The 16821-nt window shown below is 37.6% G+C and overlaps 1 protein-coding gene across 2 annotated transcripts in view; it reads left to right on the forward strand.

Annotated features, from left to right (window-relative positions):
- The window catches only part of SKAP2 (src kinase associated phosphoprotein 2), a 120187-nt gene that overhangs the window by 62412 nt on the left and 40954 nt on the right, over positions 1-16821 (forward strand). For both annotated transcript variants that reach the window (XM_048303017.1, XM_048303025.1), the window contains exons 5-6: positions 8928-9005; positions 9729-9812. In XM_048303017.1, the coding sequence (XP_048158974.1) occupies positions 8928-9005; positions 9729-9812 (162 nt within the window). The remainder of the gene's footprint in view (positions 1-8927; positions 9006-9728; positions 9813-16821) is intronic.

Genomic DNA, 16821 nt, shown 5'->3' on the forward strand with positions numbered 1-16821 from the left:
GTGTTTTAGATGTTAAGCTGAAAATTGTATTTTCCACCTGGGGGTATTAAATGATAGCTTTTAACTTGCTGTTTGATAAACCTATAGAACTTTCTTCCTGTTAGCCATCTGGGAATACAGGAATCATGATGCGGTTAAAGATGCTATCCATATGCAATATGACATCATGCTGGTCATACTCCAGCTGTAGACTCTTTATTCCTGGCCTTTTAATTTTCTGTGATTAGCTAACAGCACCTTCTGTGGTTCAAGCTTATCATGTAGACATTCTGAGTCTTTACTTAGGGTTTCTAATCAAAATTGGATGTGTGTGCTTGTCTGTGAGACAACGCTGGGAAATTTCAGCTTGCCTGCATAATTTCGTGAGAATTCCCAGTGCCTCTAATTGATCCATGATGGTCTGTTTTGACTTGGTTCTATCTGCAGAGCAGGGACATTGTTTATATCTCTGTGGTTTCCTGCCTACTTTATTTCTCATAACAAAGTTTGAAGCTCTTGTGCTGGCAGAATTCGTATTGCCAATCTCTACCACTGATGCACTTTTCTGGTAGCTGTAATGTGGCCCTCTGAATGACTGAAACTGGTCTTGTGCTGAAATGATTGAGTAAACCTTAGCGATTCTTTAAACAAAACTTTTGCATGCCTTACAACATTTTTGTATGCCTTGCATTGCAGTGGCGTGAGTGGGAGACCTTGTACAAGAGACCTTTTCTTTGCTGCTGTATCTTTCTTTCTTCTTGCCTCAGAATCTTTGAGAAACAGCAAAACTGGGAAGGGTGCTTTGGTGAAGTGTTCAGGGGCCCCTTTTCTAACCCTGTGAGATAGTGCCTGCTCACAGCATAAAACATCACTTTCTAAAATTTCCCCTCCCATCCCCCCATGTGCCATGAGTGTCATTTGTGAAATTTTAATAAATACCTGTGTAGAAGTTAAATCTGGATCAAGGGGTAAAGGCCATGAACTCCTCTGTACATTAAGATGCTATGCAAAATGTAATGGTGGGTGTTTTAGAAACAATTTGAAAATCATCCAAAGAATGCACAAATCCAGGACAATATTAGTTTATAAATTCAGAGTTAAGTTTGGATGAGGAGTATGTGATCCAGGATAATTCCATTTGGCTGTGGATCCTAATGAATGGAGTCATAACTGGCTGACTCCTGTAATTTGTTAAAAGAAAAAAGAACATTTCTTTGTCAAATGAAATGCTACAACTAATAAAGAAACTTTGCTCAGAAAACAGATGAGGATTGAAAAGCCATAAATGTAAGATTTTAAAAATTTAAAATAACTAAATACACAGTTTAGTGGCTAAATGACAAAAAGAGGTCTCATACTGATTGCTTCAAAGAACTAGATTTAGTGTCTGTAAAGAATCCGTTGCAGTGGTTTTTATGCTGCCTGGCCCACTGCCTTCTCCTCTGCTTACAGGAAGGAAGGGAAGAGAAATGCTTATAGCACTGGCCTTCTAAGAGACAAGTCCAGAAGAAATACTCAGTATTTAAGCCTCTGAGGATGTGGTATTAGTGATTGTAACCGAAACTTCGTATGCCAAATTAGAAAGAATTAAAACTAGAAACAGATGACAGCACTTTAAGTATTCTTTATTAAACATTAAGAATTTTTTTCTTTATTCTAGCTACACTGCTGGCTCTTCTTAGAGGAATCTATAAAGGCAAGTTATTCTGTGAAAATTATTGTACACTATTAGAGACCACAATGGGTAAGGCTAGGGATGGCTCCAGAGCAAAACTTCATAGACTAGGCAGCCTTTGGAACAAGCACTTTGAAGACCAAAATACCAACTTTTTGTGAACCAATGTTTCAAAAGCTAAATATTTTCATTACACTTATTCCTGGAATGAAATGTGTTTTCTTTAACATTTTTCTTTTGATTCTTGCATGTTAAACTAATTCAGTGCTACTAGGCTTCTACACTTGCAAAATGCTGAAGTAGACTTTGTGAAAGTGTTCAAGACAGGTAATGAAACTAATGAGATTCTACGTGATCTTCCTACTGATAACTTTAATCAGAAGACGAAGAAATGGGATTTTTTTTTTTTCCAAATTCAGTATACATGAATCTTCTCTTTAATGAAAAAAAATGCAGGGAGAAGATATGCATATGAAAATAAACCACCTCCTCTTTAGCCTAGATTCACAGTGCTTGTGCAACAGATGTGACTCCAGGGTATTGCTATGTACAGATTCAAAGATAATTGAATCCTTCTGTAGTAGCTATTAAAAATGGGTAAATGCTGTATTTCCAGATCAAAATGAAACAGAGAGCTATGAAGAATTTTGGAAGAAGTGTGTGAGAAGGGCGGTAGGAGGGAGGAAAAGAAGATTAAATAACTTTTTTGTGTTGCTAGAAACATTGCTCTTTGCTCAACTTTAACACAAATATATTCAGAATATCTCTGCCAATTTCAAATTGCAGCCTGAGAGATAGCATAAGAACCCTGTGCTCGAGGACAAAACCACCTATTTTCTGCATTTCCTACAGGAGCAGGCTGTCCTAATGTCCAAAAGACGAGCTGGTGGGGAAGAAGACCAGGCTGGCTGAACAGGGACCTTTTGCTGGAACTCTGGGAATAAAAGAGTTTATGACCTTTGAAAGTAGAGGCAGGCAACTCAGGAAGAGTACAAGTATGTTGTTAGGTCGCGTAGAAACAAAGTTAGAAAGGCAAAAACTTAATTTGTCCACCATTGTGAAAGATAATAAAAATGATTTTATAAATACGTTAACAACAAAAAGAAGGCCAAGGAGAATCTCCATCCCTTATTAGGTTCAGAGATGGAACACTGTTATCAAGGATGAGGAAAAGACAGAGGTACTTTGTGCCTTCTTTGCCTCAGTCATTAACAGAAAGACCAAATATCCTCAGGGCAACCAGCCCTCTGAGCTGGTAGACAGGGAGCAGAAGAGACCCTTGAAACCCAGGAGGAAGTAGTTGGTGACCTGCTGTGCCGCTCAGACATTCACTAATCTATGGGGCTGGATGAATTCATCCAAGGGTACTGGGGGAGCTGGCAGAAGAGCTCGCCAAGCCACTCCATTGTTTTTCATCAGTCCTGGCTCACTGGGGAGGTCCCAGGTGACTGAAGGTTGGCCAATGTGACACCCATTCACAAGAACAGCTGGAAGGAGGATCCAGAGAACTACAGGCCTGTCAGTCTGACCTCAGTGCCGAAGAAAGTTATGGAACAGATCATCTTTAGTGCCATCATGCAGCACATACAGGACAACCAGGGGATCAGGCCCAGCCAGCAGGGGTCTGGGAAAGGCAGGTCCTGCTTGACCAACCTGATCTCCTTTTATGACCAGGTACCCACCTAGGGAATGAGGGAAGGGCTGTGGATGTTTTCTCCTTAGACTTCAGTAAAGCCTTTGACACTGTCTTCTGCACATCCTGGAACAGCTGACAGCCGATGGCTTGTACCAGTGACCTCTTCACTGGCTAAAATACTGGCTGGCTGGCTGGGCTCAGAGAGTGGTGGGGAGTGGAGTTACATCCTGCTGTGTCGGTACTGGGACCATTTCTGTCTAATATCTCTATCAATCATTTTGGATGAGGGGTTCGAGTGCACCCTCAGTAAGTTCTCAGATGACACTAAGGGTTTTCAATGCAATAAAAAGAAAGCTGAAAAAGATTTTTAATAATTGTATTATTAATTATGATCGTATTTTTATTTTTTTTTTAGTTAGAAGAGGATAAAAAATAGCAATCACTGTTTTCTCCATATAATCAAACTAATGTATTTTTTCCTGTCAGTTTTCTTTTACAAGGAATCAAGAATAGTGAATTATTCTTATTTGAGCAAGATGACTTTACTGTTATAATGGTTAAACCTCTGGTCCTCTACTAGGAAAGCAAGCTGTAATCAACCACTTAGCTGTTACTGAATTACACTTATCTCCACTTCGCCTGTTTAACTTCCCATAAGCATGCTAAGCACCTCTTTAAAATGCATTGACCTCTGATTATTTCTTGCTTTATGTATCCCTTAGCCCACATTGCAGAAGTAAAAAAAAAATCCTATTGGTAAACAGTGCAGAATAATAAAACCTGGTTTTTCTTTATTTATTTTGTATACGGGATGAAATTTTTACATCTTTAGGTCATACAAAAATCAAAATTCCAGGCACAATGATTGCATTTCATGCTGTGAAGTGACACTGATGAAACTTGTTTTTATGTAATGGACCATATTCACTGTTGCAGTAAGGTGAAAAATTACATCATTCAGGCTTTTGCCTGTTTGATTACCAAGCCGCAAAAATTGTGCCAGAATCCATAGTTTCGAGATCTTTCTGAATCACAAGTTATTCTGTGTTTGTGGGAGTTGTGCAGTGGAACCTGTACATTAATACACCTATGTTAATAACATTAATGTTTTTCTGAAGTCAAAGCATGACTGGTAAAGCTGGCTTTATGCTTGAGTGAGAGCATTTCACTTTCTTTTCACTGGAGGAATTTTTAGCCTGGCAGCAATAGTATTATAATAACTGCCAGCTGCTCACTTGGCACAAGAGTGCCTAGAACCCAGAGGAAGAGCCCAGTGCATTATACATATAATTTACTTTTCTCTAAGATGAAGGTTTAGACCTCATAAATATTTTGATCTGGTCTTTGATGGCTTTTGTACACATCAGTCTGAAAATATGCATGCAGAGCATAACTTGCAGATTTTATTTTGGAGTACACTGGAGTAATTCCCACCAGGATAGGAAGAGAAATTATTGTGGGAGACCCTTCTGTGAGTGGGTGGTCAAGAATGAAGGAAAACCTGTAACATTAAGCAGATGGACCTTCCCTATTTTATACCATGTATTGGGTATACAAGATAATCATCTCCCTAAATATTGGATAGTTTTGAACTGATCTTCACATCAACAGAATTAGGTTCAGGACATTATTTGTGAGGTAGAAACTCAGGAATGGAAATGAGACGTTTTCAACTCTGTGCTTGCCCACCACTGTCAGGACAATGACATGGCAGAAATTAGGTCTGGAAGAGTTAACAAAAGCAATCATTGTGCCTTTCTCTACGTATAAACCCACATAGCTGCAAGCCACAGAGCATTTCTTACTCACAATGCCACTTTTCTCTTTGGTGTTTAAAATTGGCTTAAAAAAATTACAGTGTGCCAAAGGAGAAACCAGGGAAGACTATGGTCCTTTTAACACCTTTATTTCTAAATCCTTTCATCCTATCTGGAAACAGACCATACAGGGGTAGGTAGTAGGTAGGAAGGCATGGTGATCTCTGCTGGTCTCATTTTAGGAGAGAAGTTTTGCTCAGATCTTGTAGTGGGCTTGACCATAAGTCTCTTGTCAATAGACATTGAGACACCCAAGAAAGGTGGTACCTGTAGGTGCCATCTACATCCCCAGGACGCAAGCTTCTTGCATCTCTACATTTAATTTCTTACAGTGAATAATCTCCAGTGAAATTACAGATAACTGGAATTCAGGCCATTTCACCTGCATCCATGAGGGAAGGGGAGGATTCTCCTTGTCATGAAGACATCCTGGGGTGTGCATGGGAGTATAACATGGGAAATTCTGAACTCTAGAAAAGTATGTGATTTGAAGCATGTTGCTTAATTTGCTTTATGGTTCTTTACTTAAATAGTAATGCCTTCTTTCTTAGCAGTATTCCTCTGTCTTAGATTCTTTATAGAAGGAGCTGTCTTAATTCAAAGTTTCATGCTGCAGTCAACTAATGAACCTCTGATCTCAGCTGTTGGTGTAATGTAAAAAAATGCTGCTTTACTATATCGAAGCATTGCTTTAGTGATACTTTTTAAATGAGATTTGTGCCAAGCCTGATACATTTCAAATGAATGGGGAAGCAATATCCTGATTGAAAGCAACTGCAAAAACTAACTTACTACATAAATTCCACACTTTCTGCTGGGGGTTCCCACATCTAGCAGTTGCAGTTCACTCTAAATCCTGTTTGAGATGTGGACAAGACAGTAAAGGAATGAAAAATGGAAGAAAGATAGACAGATCATACAACTTCGAAGTCTTCCATGCAGAATCTAGGCAGTAACTGTAAGGAAGATGTCACTCTCTCCTCTTTCTTCCCTCTGTTGTTTTTGTTGTAGTACTGGGACAAGGGTATATCCATGTTTGTGCCTTCTTCCTGCCACATATGCACAACACCTGTGGTTCGTGAGAATCTGGGAGGAGGTGGTTCTTTCTCTTTCCTTTATGCTCTTCATACTACTTATTCTCCCTCCCCTTCCTTCTGAAGGTACAGGGCAATGAAAGAAGGAATTTAAACAGATTTATGCTTTTTCTTTCTTCTACAGCTGTATGTGTCTTGGGATATTACAACTGGGTCTGTTTTCTCCTGCCCTTCGACTAAAGTTCTGTCATATTTTTTGGTTCCCAGGCTTCTCTGACAGAAGGATAATAACATGCATATGATCTTTTTCTGCTTCAGCTACTTACAGATTGTGAGTGGCAGTGGGGTGACCAGCTGCAGTTTGTTTTTTGGAGTTACTGCCTCAGTTGCTTTGAGGAATAGAAGAAGAAACTGGCTTCTCTACAACTTAAGGGTGGGAGGAGGACTTCTTTCTGCAGTGGCAGTGGATAGTGAAACACTGCCTTTTTTCATGCCTGTTCTTTTCCTCACAAGCTTTCAGTGCCCTGTGCAAAATAAACGTAGTTGCAGAAAATACCACCACCAAATTTATCCTGACTTGTCTCAGCAGAAGTAGCAGAATTGAGAGTGGAATTTTGCCTCTGTGAAGTAGTCAGTTCAGATGACAGAATAACAACATTGAGGAGTCCCCAAAGTATGTGCTTCTCTGGGACTGTGTTGCCCCATTTGATTTGACTGTTCACTAAATGATGACTGGCCAAGCTTCCTCATCGAAACCCAAACAGATACAAACAATATTGGGTAAAGTTAGATCTAAATGAAATTCTTAAATTGTAAAATTTAAGAGTGAGCTGCTTTTGTTTGTTTGTTTACTTAGGTTTTATGGCTTCCTCATCTGTGGGGTTGCACTGTTCTAAGATGAGCCCTACTGGGTGAGGTAGAGTTGTAAGTGTTGCACACTGATGCCTCCCAATGACCAATATAAAGCAGCACACGATGCATATTTGTAAAACTCTTCACCTCCCCCTTTCATAATACCATAATTACATCACCTTTTAAAGTAACTGTTAAACTTATCACATACCAGCCAGCAAGTGTCTTTGTGTTAAATTCCCGTTTAATGATGGGCTTTGATTGCATATTACCAAGCAAAGGGAGGACAGCTGCATCGCTTTAAAATGCATGTTCATTGTGCTCTTGTATTTTTAACACAATAGTCAGAATTCCATAGAAGCTAAGATAGAAATTAATGTACTCCTAATCTTTAGAAAGTAGTATTAATAAAAGAGTAAAGTGGAAATATCAATGTAAGTAAAATTCTATCTACTGTCTTTTGGTATCCAACAGAATATTTTGCACTCTAAAGAGCATATTATTTAAGGAATGTCTACTCATTTTGAATATTTTCATGCTTTAAAAAAAAGCATTCTCTGCATGTTCCTGTCTCTTTCTTGTCTTTTTCCTGTCACAACTGTATTTAAATAAGACTACCATAAAGCAACTCATTTGTGAACACTGAATTAAAAAAAAATCTGTCCTAAGGAACAACCTAAAAAACCAGGAAATTGACATCACCTTCCAGAGACAGTGCTTGGTTCAAGGTCAGACCATTGATCTTTCACCCAAACTACATATATTAAAGTGCTGTTTTAGCACCGAATTTGTCCGCTAGTATCAGTCTTTTTCTGTATGTTTATACTGATAGAACATAATGAGATTACATACATTCTGATGAATAATTGCTGCCTTGTAAACTTGCCACCTACCTACAGTGACTCTTATGAATATTTGATGATAATAAGTAGTGGGAACTTCACTGTGTTGCTTACATGCACTTAAAAACCCCAGCAGCACAGGAGTACCTTTTGTTCTACTTTTTTGCTTGGGGTAAGCAGTATGATATTTATATTCATATTAAATATTAAATATTAGATACATCTAACATATTCTTGTTCTTATTACTACGAGTTCTGTTTAAATCATCATTTTGTTTTAGGAGGAAAAGGTTGTAAGAAGACACAGTTTTTAACATTTAAAGTTGTATTTTAAGATGAGGCAGGGTCGACTGGTTGGTCTTACTCTTCTATGAATTAGCAGTTGAGAAAAAGGAAAAAAATACAGTGAGCTATACTCCACATTTTGCAGATGCAGACATATTGTACAATGTGCTAAAATTAGTGTCTGTAGGTCAACAGTTTTGTAGACCTCTGTGCAATGTCTTTGGTTTATCTGCTATCACCTTACAGATCCTATAGGCAGTAGTTTTGGGTCATATTGTAAATGAGGCAATATCTGTCAGCAACAGGCAGCACCTTTTATTGTCTCTTCATCTGGTTTCTTTTCTTGTAGATGTGTAATAGAGGGTCTTCACCTTGTATGTTGTTTCAAGACATTTTTGTGTGAAGCTGGTATCAAAACCCACATTTCTGATTTGTGTTCAATTGTGATTCTTGATTTTGTTTGCACATTTGAAAACCTAGTGGTTTCATTATCCAAATTACTTTACAGACTATGTTCAAAGCAGTTGCTGTATTTCATTTAATTACATAGTTTTCCGTCTGAGACTTGCAGGGCCTGTTATGCAGCTATATTTTTCCTTACTCAAATGGTGAGGACAACAGCAACAGCTCTGACATTGATAGGTAAACGTTTCATTTACTTGAAATAATCTGTCATAACAGTTACTAGTATTATTTTTTTTTTCAGTAGCTCCTGCATATTGAGAGTGTAAAATCCATAGTTTTATTAATGCTCCTATAGCAGTTTTCTTGAAAAGCAGTGCTTTACAGAATGTGTTTTTCTTTCAGGGAATCAGTTTCCTCCTGTTGCAGCTCAAGATCTTCAGTTTGTTCTGAAGGCTGGATATCTGGAAAAACGTAGAAAAGGTAAGTCTAGTTATCTTTGTGAAAGCTAGTGCATATTTAATGTCTGGGAAGTCTATATGTCTGTATTTGATGTTATACACACGAACAACTTTATACAGGAGTGATAAAATCAGTAGAAGCTGAAACATTGAAATATTATTATGCAAAAGAAGCATAGCACATTATTGCTCCTATAGTATTGAAAGAAAATTCTATTTCTTTATTGACTAACAAAATCGTGCTGTGAAAGTGCAGTCAGCCATAATTCAAAGACTTTCAGGTGTTTTTGAAGAAAACATTAGGAACGTATGTACAAGTACCATATGTTGACTTCATGTTTCAGTGAGCATCAAGATTTATTTTCCTTCAAGAGGGCAAATATTGATCTCAGCTTTGGTTCAGTCAATATTTACCTTGATTCAATAAATCTTATATTGTCACTTTAATACCCACTTAATGCTGCGATAACTCTAGGAAATATTTAGGAAGTTGTTCATTATTTCCTTATATTTAATGCTACACATGACTTCCCTCTTTATGTGATTTCAAATTCCTATTTGTTTTCTTATATTTTTTTATTTCTAATTTCTAATTTCCTTCTCAGTGACATGCATTTCCTTAGTTTCCTTTCCTTAGTGTCTTTTCCTGGCTCCTCCTCCCTCTTACCTCACCCTTGAAAAGAAGTAACACATTTTTGTTCAATGGTGGCATAAACTGATATAACACATTTTGTATTAATTTCAGACCACAGTTTTCTTGGCTTTGAATGGCAGAGGCGTTGGTGTGCTATCAGCAAGACGATCTTCTATTACTATGGAAGCGACAAAGGTACTTACAACAATTATTATAGAAATGATGTTTTAATGCACAAAAGGATATGAAAATTTTAGTAGAGTTGGAAACAGTGAATCAAAGGTAATTTTAAGAAATGGAATGAATCTTTTAAAAGAAAGTTCATTTCTTTTAAACTATTCTTGGACAGTGCTATGAATTTTTAAAATGTGTAAATATTTCTCAGCACTTGTAAGTGGTATACATGTTTTCTAAAGCAGGGAAACTGAGGAAAAAATATTTAAGTTTCTTGTAAAACTGCTTTGTTTGCCAATAACAGCTGGCTGTTTGGTTTGATAGTATGCTGGTACTCAATTGTGTTACTAGATGGAAAATATTGTTTCTCTCCAAATAGGATATTAATTTGAAAATACCCTATAGTAATTATACCTTCCAAGTTCCTTAGAGATGGTTCTATCCAGGAAAACATTAATCTAAAAGCTGCATAGTGGAGTTCTTTGTTTCTTTTAAAATAGTTTCTGTTCTGGAAAAGCTAGAAATTAAGTAATGTATTTAACCAAAGCCAGCCGTGGAAACTAAAGCAAACTTCTGAAGGTGACTTTTAACTTTAAATGGCCAGTTTGGAAAGAATCTCGCATAAATGTTGTGATACTACTTTGAATTTTAAAAATTGACAGTCAAATAAAACATATTTAAATGGTGTGCCATGTACGTTTGACGTTTAAGGGTAAACTAAATCATACATAAGTATATCTGAGTAAATTTTAAAAGTAAAATAATGTCTTCCCCCTGACCACCCCCGTGCAAAAAGGAAAAAATTCCAGGGCAAACTTTCCATTGAAGTAGTTTCTTTATTTTTCTTTTTATGTTTGTCTTTTTATTTTTGAGATTACTGCAGGTAGTTATTATGACTAATATTATGACTAAGACTAATATAATTTGCTCCAGTTTGTTTCATTCCTTGATATACCGGCTCATTTACGCTCATCCTCTCTTTAAAAATACAAGATGTAGAGAGTCTAATTTTAAGTCTGGTTTTCATTTTGCTAGTTTCCCATCATGTTTTCAGAGTTTTGCTAGTATATCTGCTAAATGTTCCCTTTTCTTCTATACTCTTGGGATTTACAGGTTGATCAAGCTTCACAAACATGAACAATCTTCATTCAGAAATTTTGAGATGTGGCATAATACTGATTTGTCAGTACTGATTGATTTCTTTCTCTGGAAAATGATCATGTGCTGTTTATTTTTATATATATAGTTATACATTGCCTATTACTTTAAAAATGGCAATTGTTTTTTCAGAATATAATGCTAAGTCACAAAGATTGTTCTTGATTACAAAATCTTTGTATTTTTGTCTGCTATTTTTTTAGAAAAAAAAAAGGTTTGATTTTTCTTTTTACATTCTTTTCCTTGTGGTTATGCTAATGACTATTTATGCTTTCTAGCATACGGCCTTTGTATTAAGGCAGGCATGTTGCCCACCTGGCCTTAGTCCGTTTTTTTTTTTTCTTGTTTTGCAACAACCTGATTATCAAGTCTGTGTTGCAATTTTTAATACCTGTGTTGAATGCTAAGATACATGGAAATACGTTCCCTAGCACTCAGAATGTTGGGGTCATGTTAGGAGTTGACTGTGATATTTTGTGGGATCTCTTTTGTTTATGAATCTATAGACAGTTTTTTTGACTAATGCATTTACAGCTTTTGTAGGCTGCAGATTGTTTGGGGTAGGTCCTCTTAACCATAACCTCTCCTATGTGGGAGGGGCACATAGTCCATTGGAACTGTATTGAATCACAGAATCATTTAGGTTGGAAAAGACCTCTGAGATCATTGGGTCCAGCTGTTAACACAGCACTGCCAAGCCCACCACTAAACCCTGTCCTAAGTGCCACATTTACATGTCTAGTAAATACCTCCAGGGATGGTTACTCCACCACTTCCCTGCGCAGCCTGTTCCAATACTTGACAACCTTTTCAGTGAAAAAAAAATTCCTAATATCCAATCTAAACCTTCCCTGGTGCAACTTGAGGCTATTTCTTCTTGTCCTATCACTTGTTATTTGGAAGAAGAGGCTGACCCCCACCTCATTACAACCTCCTTTCACATAGTTGGAGAGAGCATGGCATGGTTGGACTCCAAACAGTAATTCATGGAGGAAGCAAACAAGTCAGATGCATGAATTTCTGCCCTATCTCCACTGGATTGGTGCTTGTAGTGCAGAAAAACTAGTTAAGCATGGTGCAGTGACTTAATCTTGTAATATGGGATGACTAAGTCACTCCTGAACTTGCCTTTGAATAAAAAAAGTTTTTTCTAGACTGGTCAGAGGTACTTTGTTCAGGCCTGTGATGCCGTTGTATATAAAATGCCTGTTCAGTGCAGAAGCAGCTCTTCATTGTGCAGAAGCTGGTCACCAGCCATGGCAGACTAGTTTGCTGTTAAAAGTGAGCTGTCATCCTAATGGTTGTGAGCGTATGTGCTGCAGTTTATCATGCTGTTCAGCTGCAGGTTGTCAGCATGGATGAGGTGTGTGATGAGACAATCCTGAGCAGGTCTGGCATTTACTCACTGGAACTGTTTTCACTCCCACTGTTGTGGCCAGCAGTGGTACCTGCTGTAGTACACTGTTGTGCTGGGGGCCTTCTTTGTTTACTGTGACCCTTGATAACTTGGACCATGTAGAAATTCAATGTGTGTTCTGACCAGCTGTAGAAGAGCACTGAAACGTGTGTTTGGTGGCTTTGTGCAAATTGTGAACCTGCTTTCAAAGTGACAAGGATTCCATACATACTCAGTCCTGCAGTCCACCTCACTTTAAATGGGTAATGGGCTGCTAGTGCCTGTTTGTTGGGGGATGTGTTGCTGACAAGCATCGGGGATTTCTATGTCCATCTGGGCTTGTTTTGAATTGTGTCTGTTTTTAAAACCAGACACATAAGTGAATAATCTGTGAAAGCTATTTTGTGTCTGCTGTGATGTGTCTTTTGTTAGCCAAAGTTTGATTTTCACGCTTAAGTATCAGTGGAAGTGTAACAGAGATAAACATGAGGCTATAGGATGCCTTTTTATTATTTGTATAGATTTGTTGTTTCCAAAACAGTTTTAATTCTTCTTTCTCCTTTTTGCATTGGGAAAGCAAGAAGCGTGGAAGTGTATAAAGCTCACAAACATGTAAGGAAGAATCATTTACTCTAAGCTGAATGATGAAAAATGTGAGGCCTAATCCAGAAGTATATAGTGCAAGATAAAGCCTGTGAAATACAGTAAAGGGCTGTGTGTATGTGTATGTGTTCACCTAAAAGACTACAAGCATCCTTTCCACAGTTGTGATGCCTGCAGGCTGGTGTCTTTTTTCCCTGTTTTCTCTTCTATTTTCTCCTACATTTGGTGTAGCATTGGGTAGTGAAACAATGTAATTTATCCCTGCAATATAGACAGGTCTAAGTGAATCACCTGCGTTTTTTTTCCTTGATCACTGATAAATGGAATAGATGGAGAAACAAGGCTTAAAGGTTTGAGCTAATCACACATCAGAAATAGGTATTGCAGGAAGCATGTGTGTATTTATGCCTATGCTGTGGTATCAGTTGCCAGCACGTGGCCCACAACATTGCATAGGAGTGTGTTCAAATGTCAGAGCTGGGTGGGATTTTGAGAAGCTTGCCTGGTCCTCTTTTTCATAGTTTTTCCTTCCATAAATCTTTTATAGTCCTCTCTTTCCTTTTCTTCTATGCAGTGGCACCCTGAATTGAGTACCCTGGTTTCCTATCATTTTTCTATATGATCTGTGGCTGTTCCTGTGTCCTTAGACACTGAGATGGTATGGATAACCTTTCAGACCTCAAAATGCATGTGAAGAAGGAATGTTAATTTGTTGCTTTATAAATGATTGAATTAATGGCTTCATTACTTCTTTCTCACTAGGCCACAATGTTATATGCCCTTCTGTCTCAGCAAACTGGAGAGATCAGCTAAATGTTTAGCAAGACAGTAATTGATAACATTATGGTAATTTTCCCCCTGCTAATGGGCACTAAAAATTTATTTTCATTTTTATAACTTGAAAATGGTATCTGCCTGCCCGCCAGTAATATGATGTTAAAGAGGGGTATAATTCAGAGGCTTTTAGAAAAGTCTGAATTTATTTTTTTTTCAGTTTCTTTAGTTTTAACATGGACATGATAATTTTGGATTTCTCTGAATAATAAGATAGTGATGACCAGGTCAGTGGTGAACTACTTCTATCTGGGCAGAAAAGGGAATTTTGCACGTTCAACAGGACTTTGTTGTAGCAGGGTGATGGCAATCAAAGGCGTCTGTCTAATGTGTACTGGATCTTCTGCTATGTGACTGTTAAATTCAGACCTTGAGAGTCACACTTGCTGTTAATAATGTATTATTTAGAAAATAACTAGTGGGTATAAGCAAACTGAATATAAACAATTCAGTCCCCAAAATCACTGCCTCAATTTCTTAATTATTTTACAATTTCGATTTCTCAGAGGACTAGATTAAAGGAAAGAAGAAGAAAAAAAAGTTGATGACATTTCAGATCTGCTGTCTAAAAGGGAAGAACTTTTGTGCATGAGTTTGGAAAAGACTGTTCCAAAAGCTGGAAAAGGAATTACCATTTTGGAGATACTTACACTGAACTATTTTTAGATAGCACATGGTAAAGTATGTGAAACTACATTTAGCATGAAGCCATGTAAACGCTAAAATCTTACAGGCTCCTAATTTCAAGATGAAGAGAGTTAAATTATAGACTCTAATAGTATCTATAAATACTTTATCACTCTCTGAAATCTTTGTTTGCCTTTGTTCCTTATGTCTTTCTCTGTAACTTCTTTCCTTTCTACCATCCGAGTCTTCTCTGTTCTTCAGAAGGCACTAATTCTTTTTACATGTGCTAATAATATGAGCACATCGCCTTAGGCCTCAAATTTACAACCCAGTAATTTCAAGATCTCATTGAAGGTTTACCCTTCTTTGTTTTAAATGTTCCCATGGACTTAGTTACGCAAGGTTACTTCAGAATGCTTTTGCTCTGCTTCCCTTGAGACTCTCTTTACCCAATATAATATTGGCCTTGTTTCTGTTAACAACATTTAACTCTTTTTAGGATGAATGAAGTTTATGTGTAAGAGAAATGTTTAAAGGCTTTCAAATTTTATTCAGATCTGAATTTTCTCTATTTTAAATATAGGGTCGTCCCCCCCTCCCCCCATATTTATTTCTCTCAAATATCTGTGTACTAGCTTTGGGGTTTTTTTTTAGTACTTGGTGCCTGATTCTCCCCTCTGCTATACTACTTCTTTATGATTTTAAATTCCTGTTGCAAAATGATCTACACAGACCCAGATTTATTTTTGTTATGTGCCTGACATGGGAAGAAGGGGAGAGAGGAGGATGAGCAGATGAGAGCAAAGGATAGCTTATGCTGAAATGAGATTTGGCTTCATTGTGGAACAAGTTATGCTTGATGATGTTCACAATCCTTTTTGTTTTTACAAAGACTTATTACACTTTTTGCATTTCTGTTTTATGTTTTTCTGGGACAACTTATGGGTTTCCTGTTGTTGAATTGAAAAGCTCTATTTTGAGAAAATAACAGCAAAAATGTTACTGCTCGTCAGAGAGGAGTGTTCCATCAGCATGTCTCCCTAATTCACCCTAAATATGCTGTTGAATTCCTGCCTAAGCAAAACTCTGGTTCTGATTTGAGGGTTTAAAATCAAAGTTAAATATCTGTAATGTAAATGTGCTTCTTGAAGCTACTGTTAAGACTCCTGCTATAAAAACTAACAATATCTAATTTTAAGTCTTCAAGTAAAATCTTTAAGTCTTCGAAGTTTTCAAATATCAGAAATTGTTTAATTCTTCCTAAAGCACAGTCTCCAGAAAATATTTCTGGTATAAACAATTTAACTTGTGATGTGAAAGTTCACAGGAGTTGCTGTGGCCCTAACTTCACAGGGCATCTTGAAACCAAAAGCCCAGGTCTGTCCAAACTCATTTAGCTGCAAGCCTGTGCTGATGAGTGAAGTCGAGGTGATTGTTGAGTCTGATAATCCCAGGATGGCTCTGCCTTCAAGTCTGCACCTGACTACTCTGCCTGGCCAAGCAGCTACTGTGAGTTGTGGTATGCTCTGTGGTGATCAGGTGACGGGGTTGGTCTCCAGTCCTGACTGAAAAGGTGTATTCTGCAGGAGCAAATGGGATTTGTAGACCTCCACTGTTTGTCACCATCAGAGCAGGCAGCTGAGCTGTAGCTGACCTGTGTTCTGCCATTCTGTATTTGTGGAGCCATTTCTCAGGACATACTAGGTCTTATCTCTGGCTTGTTGCCCCAGGGAGTGTGAATGCATACTGAGTCTTCCTCTCAACTTTATCAGGTTCTGAGTTAGATCTGTGAAGTAACTCATTGTCTTAGAATTTCCTCATTTTCAACATTTGAGGTATATGCATGATGCCCCATTGGACTTTAATCAGAGGTTACTGCTAAGACAATTGGAAGTAAAAGTAGCAATGCTAAGTCTAGTCTATTGCTATAATGGTCACTGAAAGAATTTAATAGCAAAGGATTGACATATATATATATATGTATGTATTCGGTGGTGCATGCAGGTAATTTTTGTTAGCACTGAAATAGTGTGTTCAGAGAGATAAGACAAAAACAGTGTAAATAGAAGAACAATCAAGTGGGATATGGATGCCATGCACCATACCCTTCCAAAGTACAGCATCTTTGTGGTTTAACTGCGATGCTCTTTGAAAGAACGAGTACCAGTGCGGCGATCATTCGAGATCAGCTCTGTAAAAGTGTATTACCATAAAAGGGATCATCCATGTCACAGAGAAGCAGTCTCAGAAATAATCCAAGAGAGTAAATTTGAATACTTGCCTCATTTTTATCTTGACAAAATGTTTTTACCTTTTGAACCTGGTGTTCGTTTATTCTGCCTGCGTGCTCCTATCTTCAAGGGTTTTGATAAACCACCAGCATGGGAGACTGAGAAATTAATATGTTTCACT

Source organism: Corvus hawaiiensis, chromosome 1 (genome assembly GCF_020740725.1).
Source record: "Corvus hawaiiensis isolate bCorHaw1 chromosome 1, bCorHaw1.pri.cur, whole genome shotgun sequence".
Classification (NCBI taxonomy): Eukaryota; Metazoa; Chordata; class Aves; order Passeriformes; family Corvidae; genus Corvus; species Corvus hawaiiensis.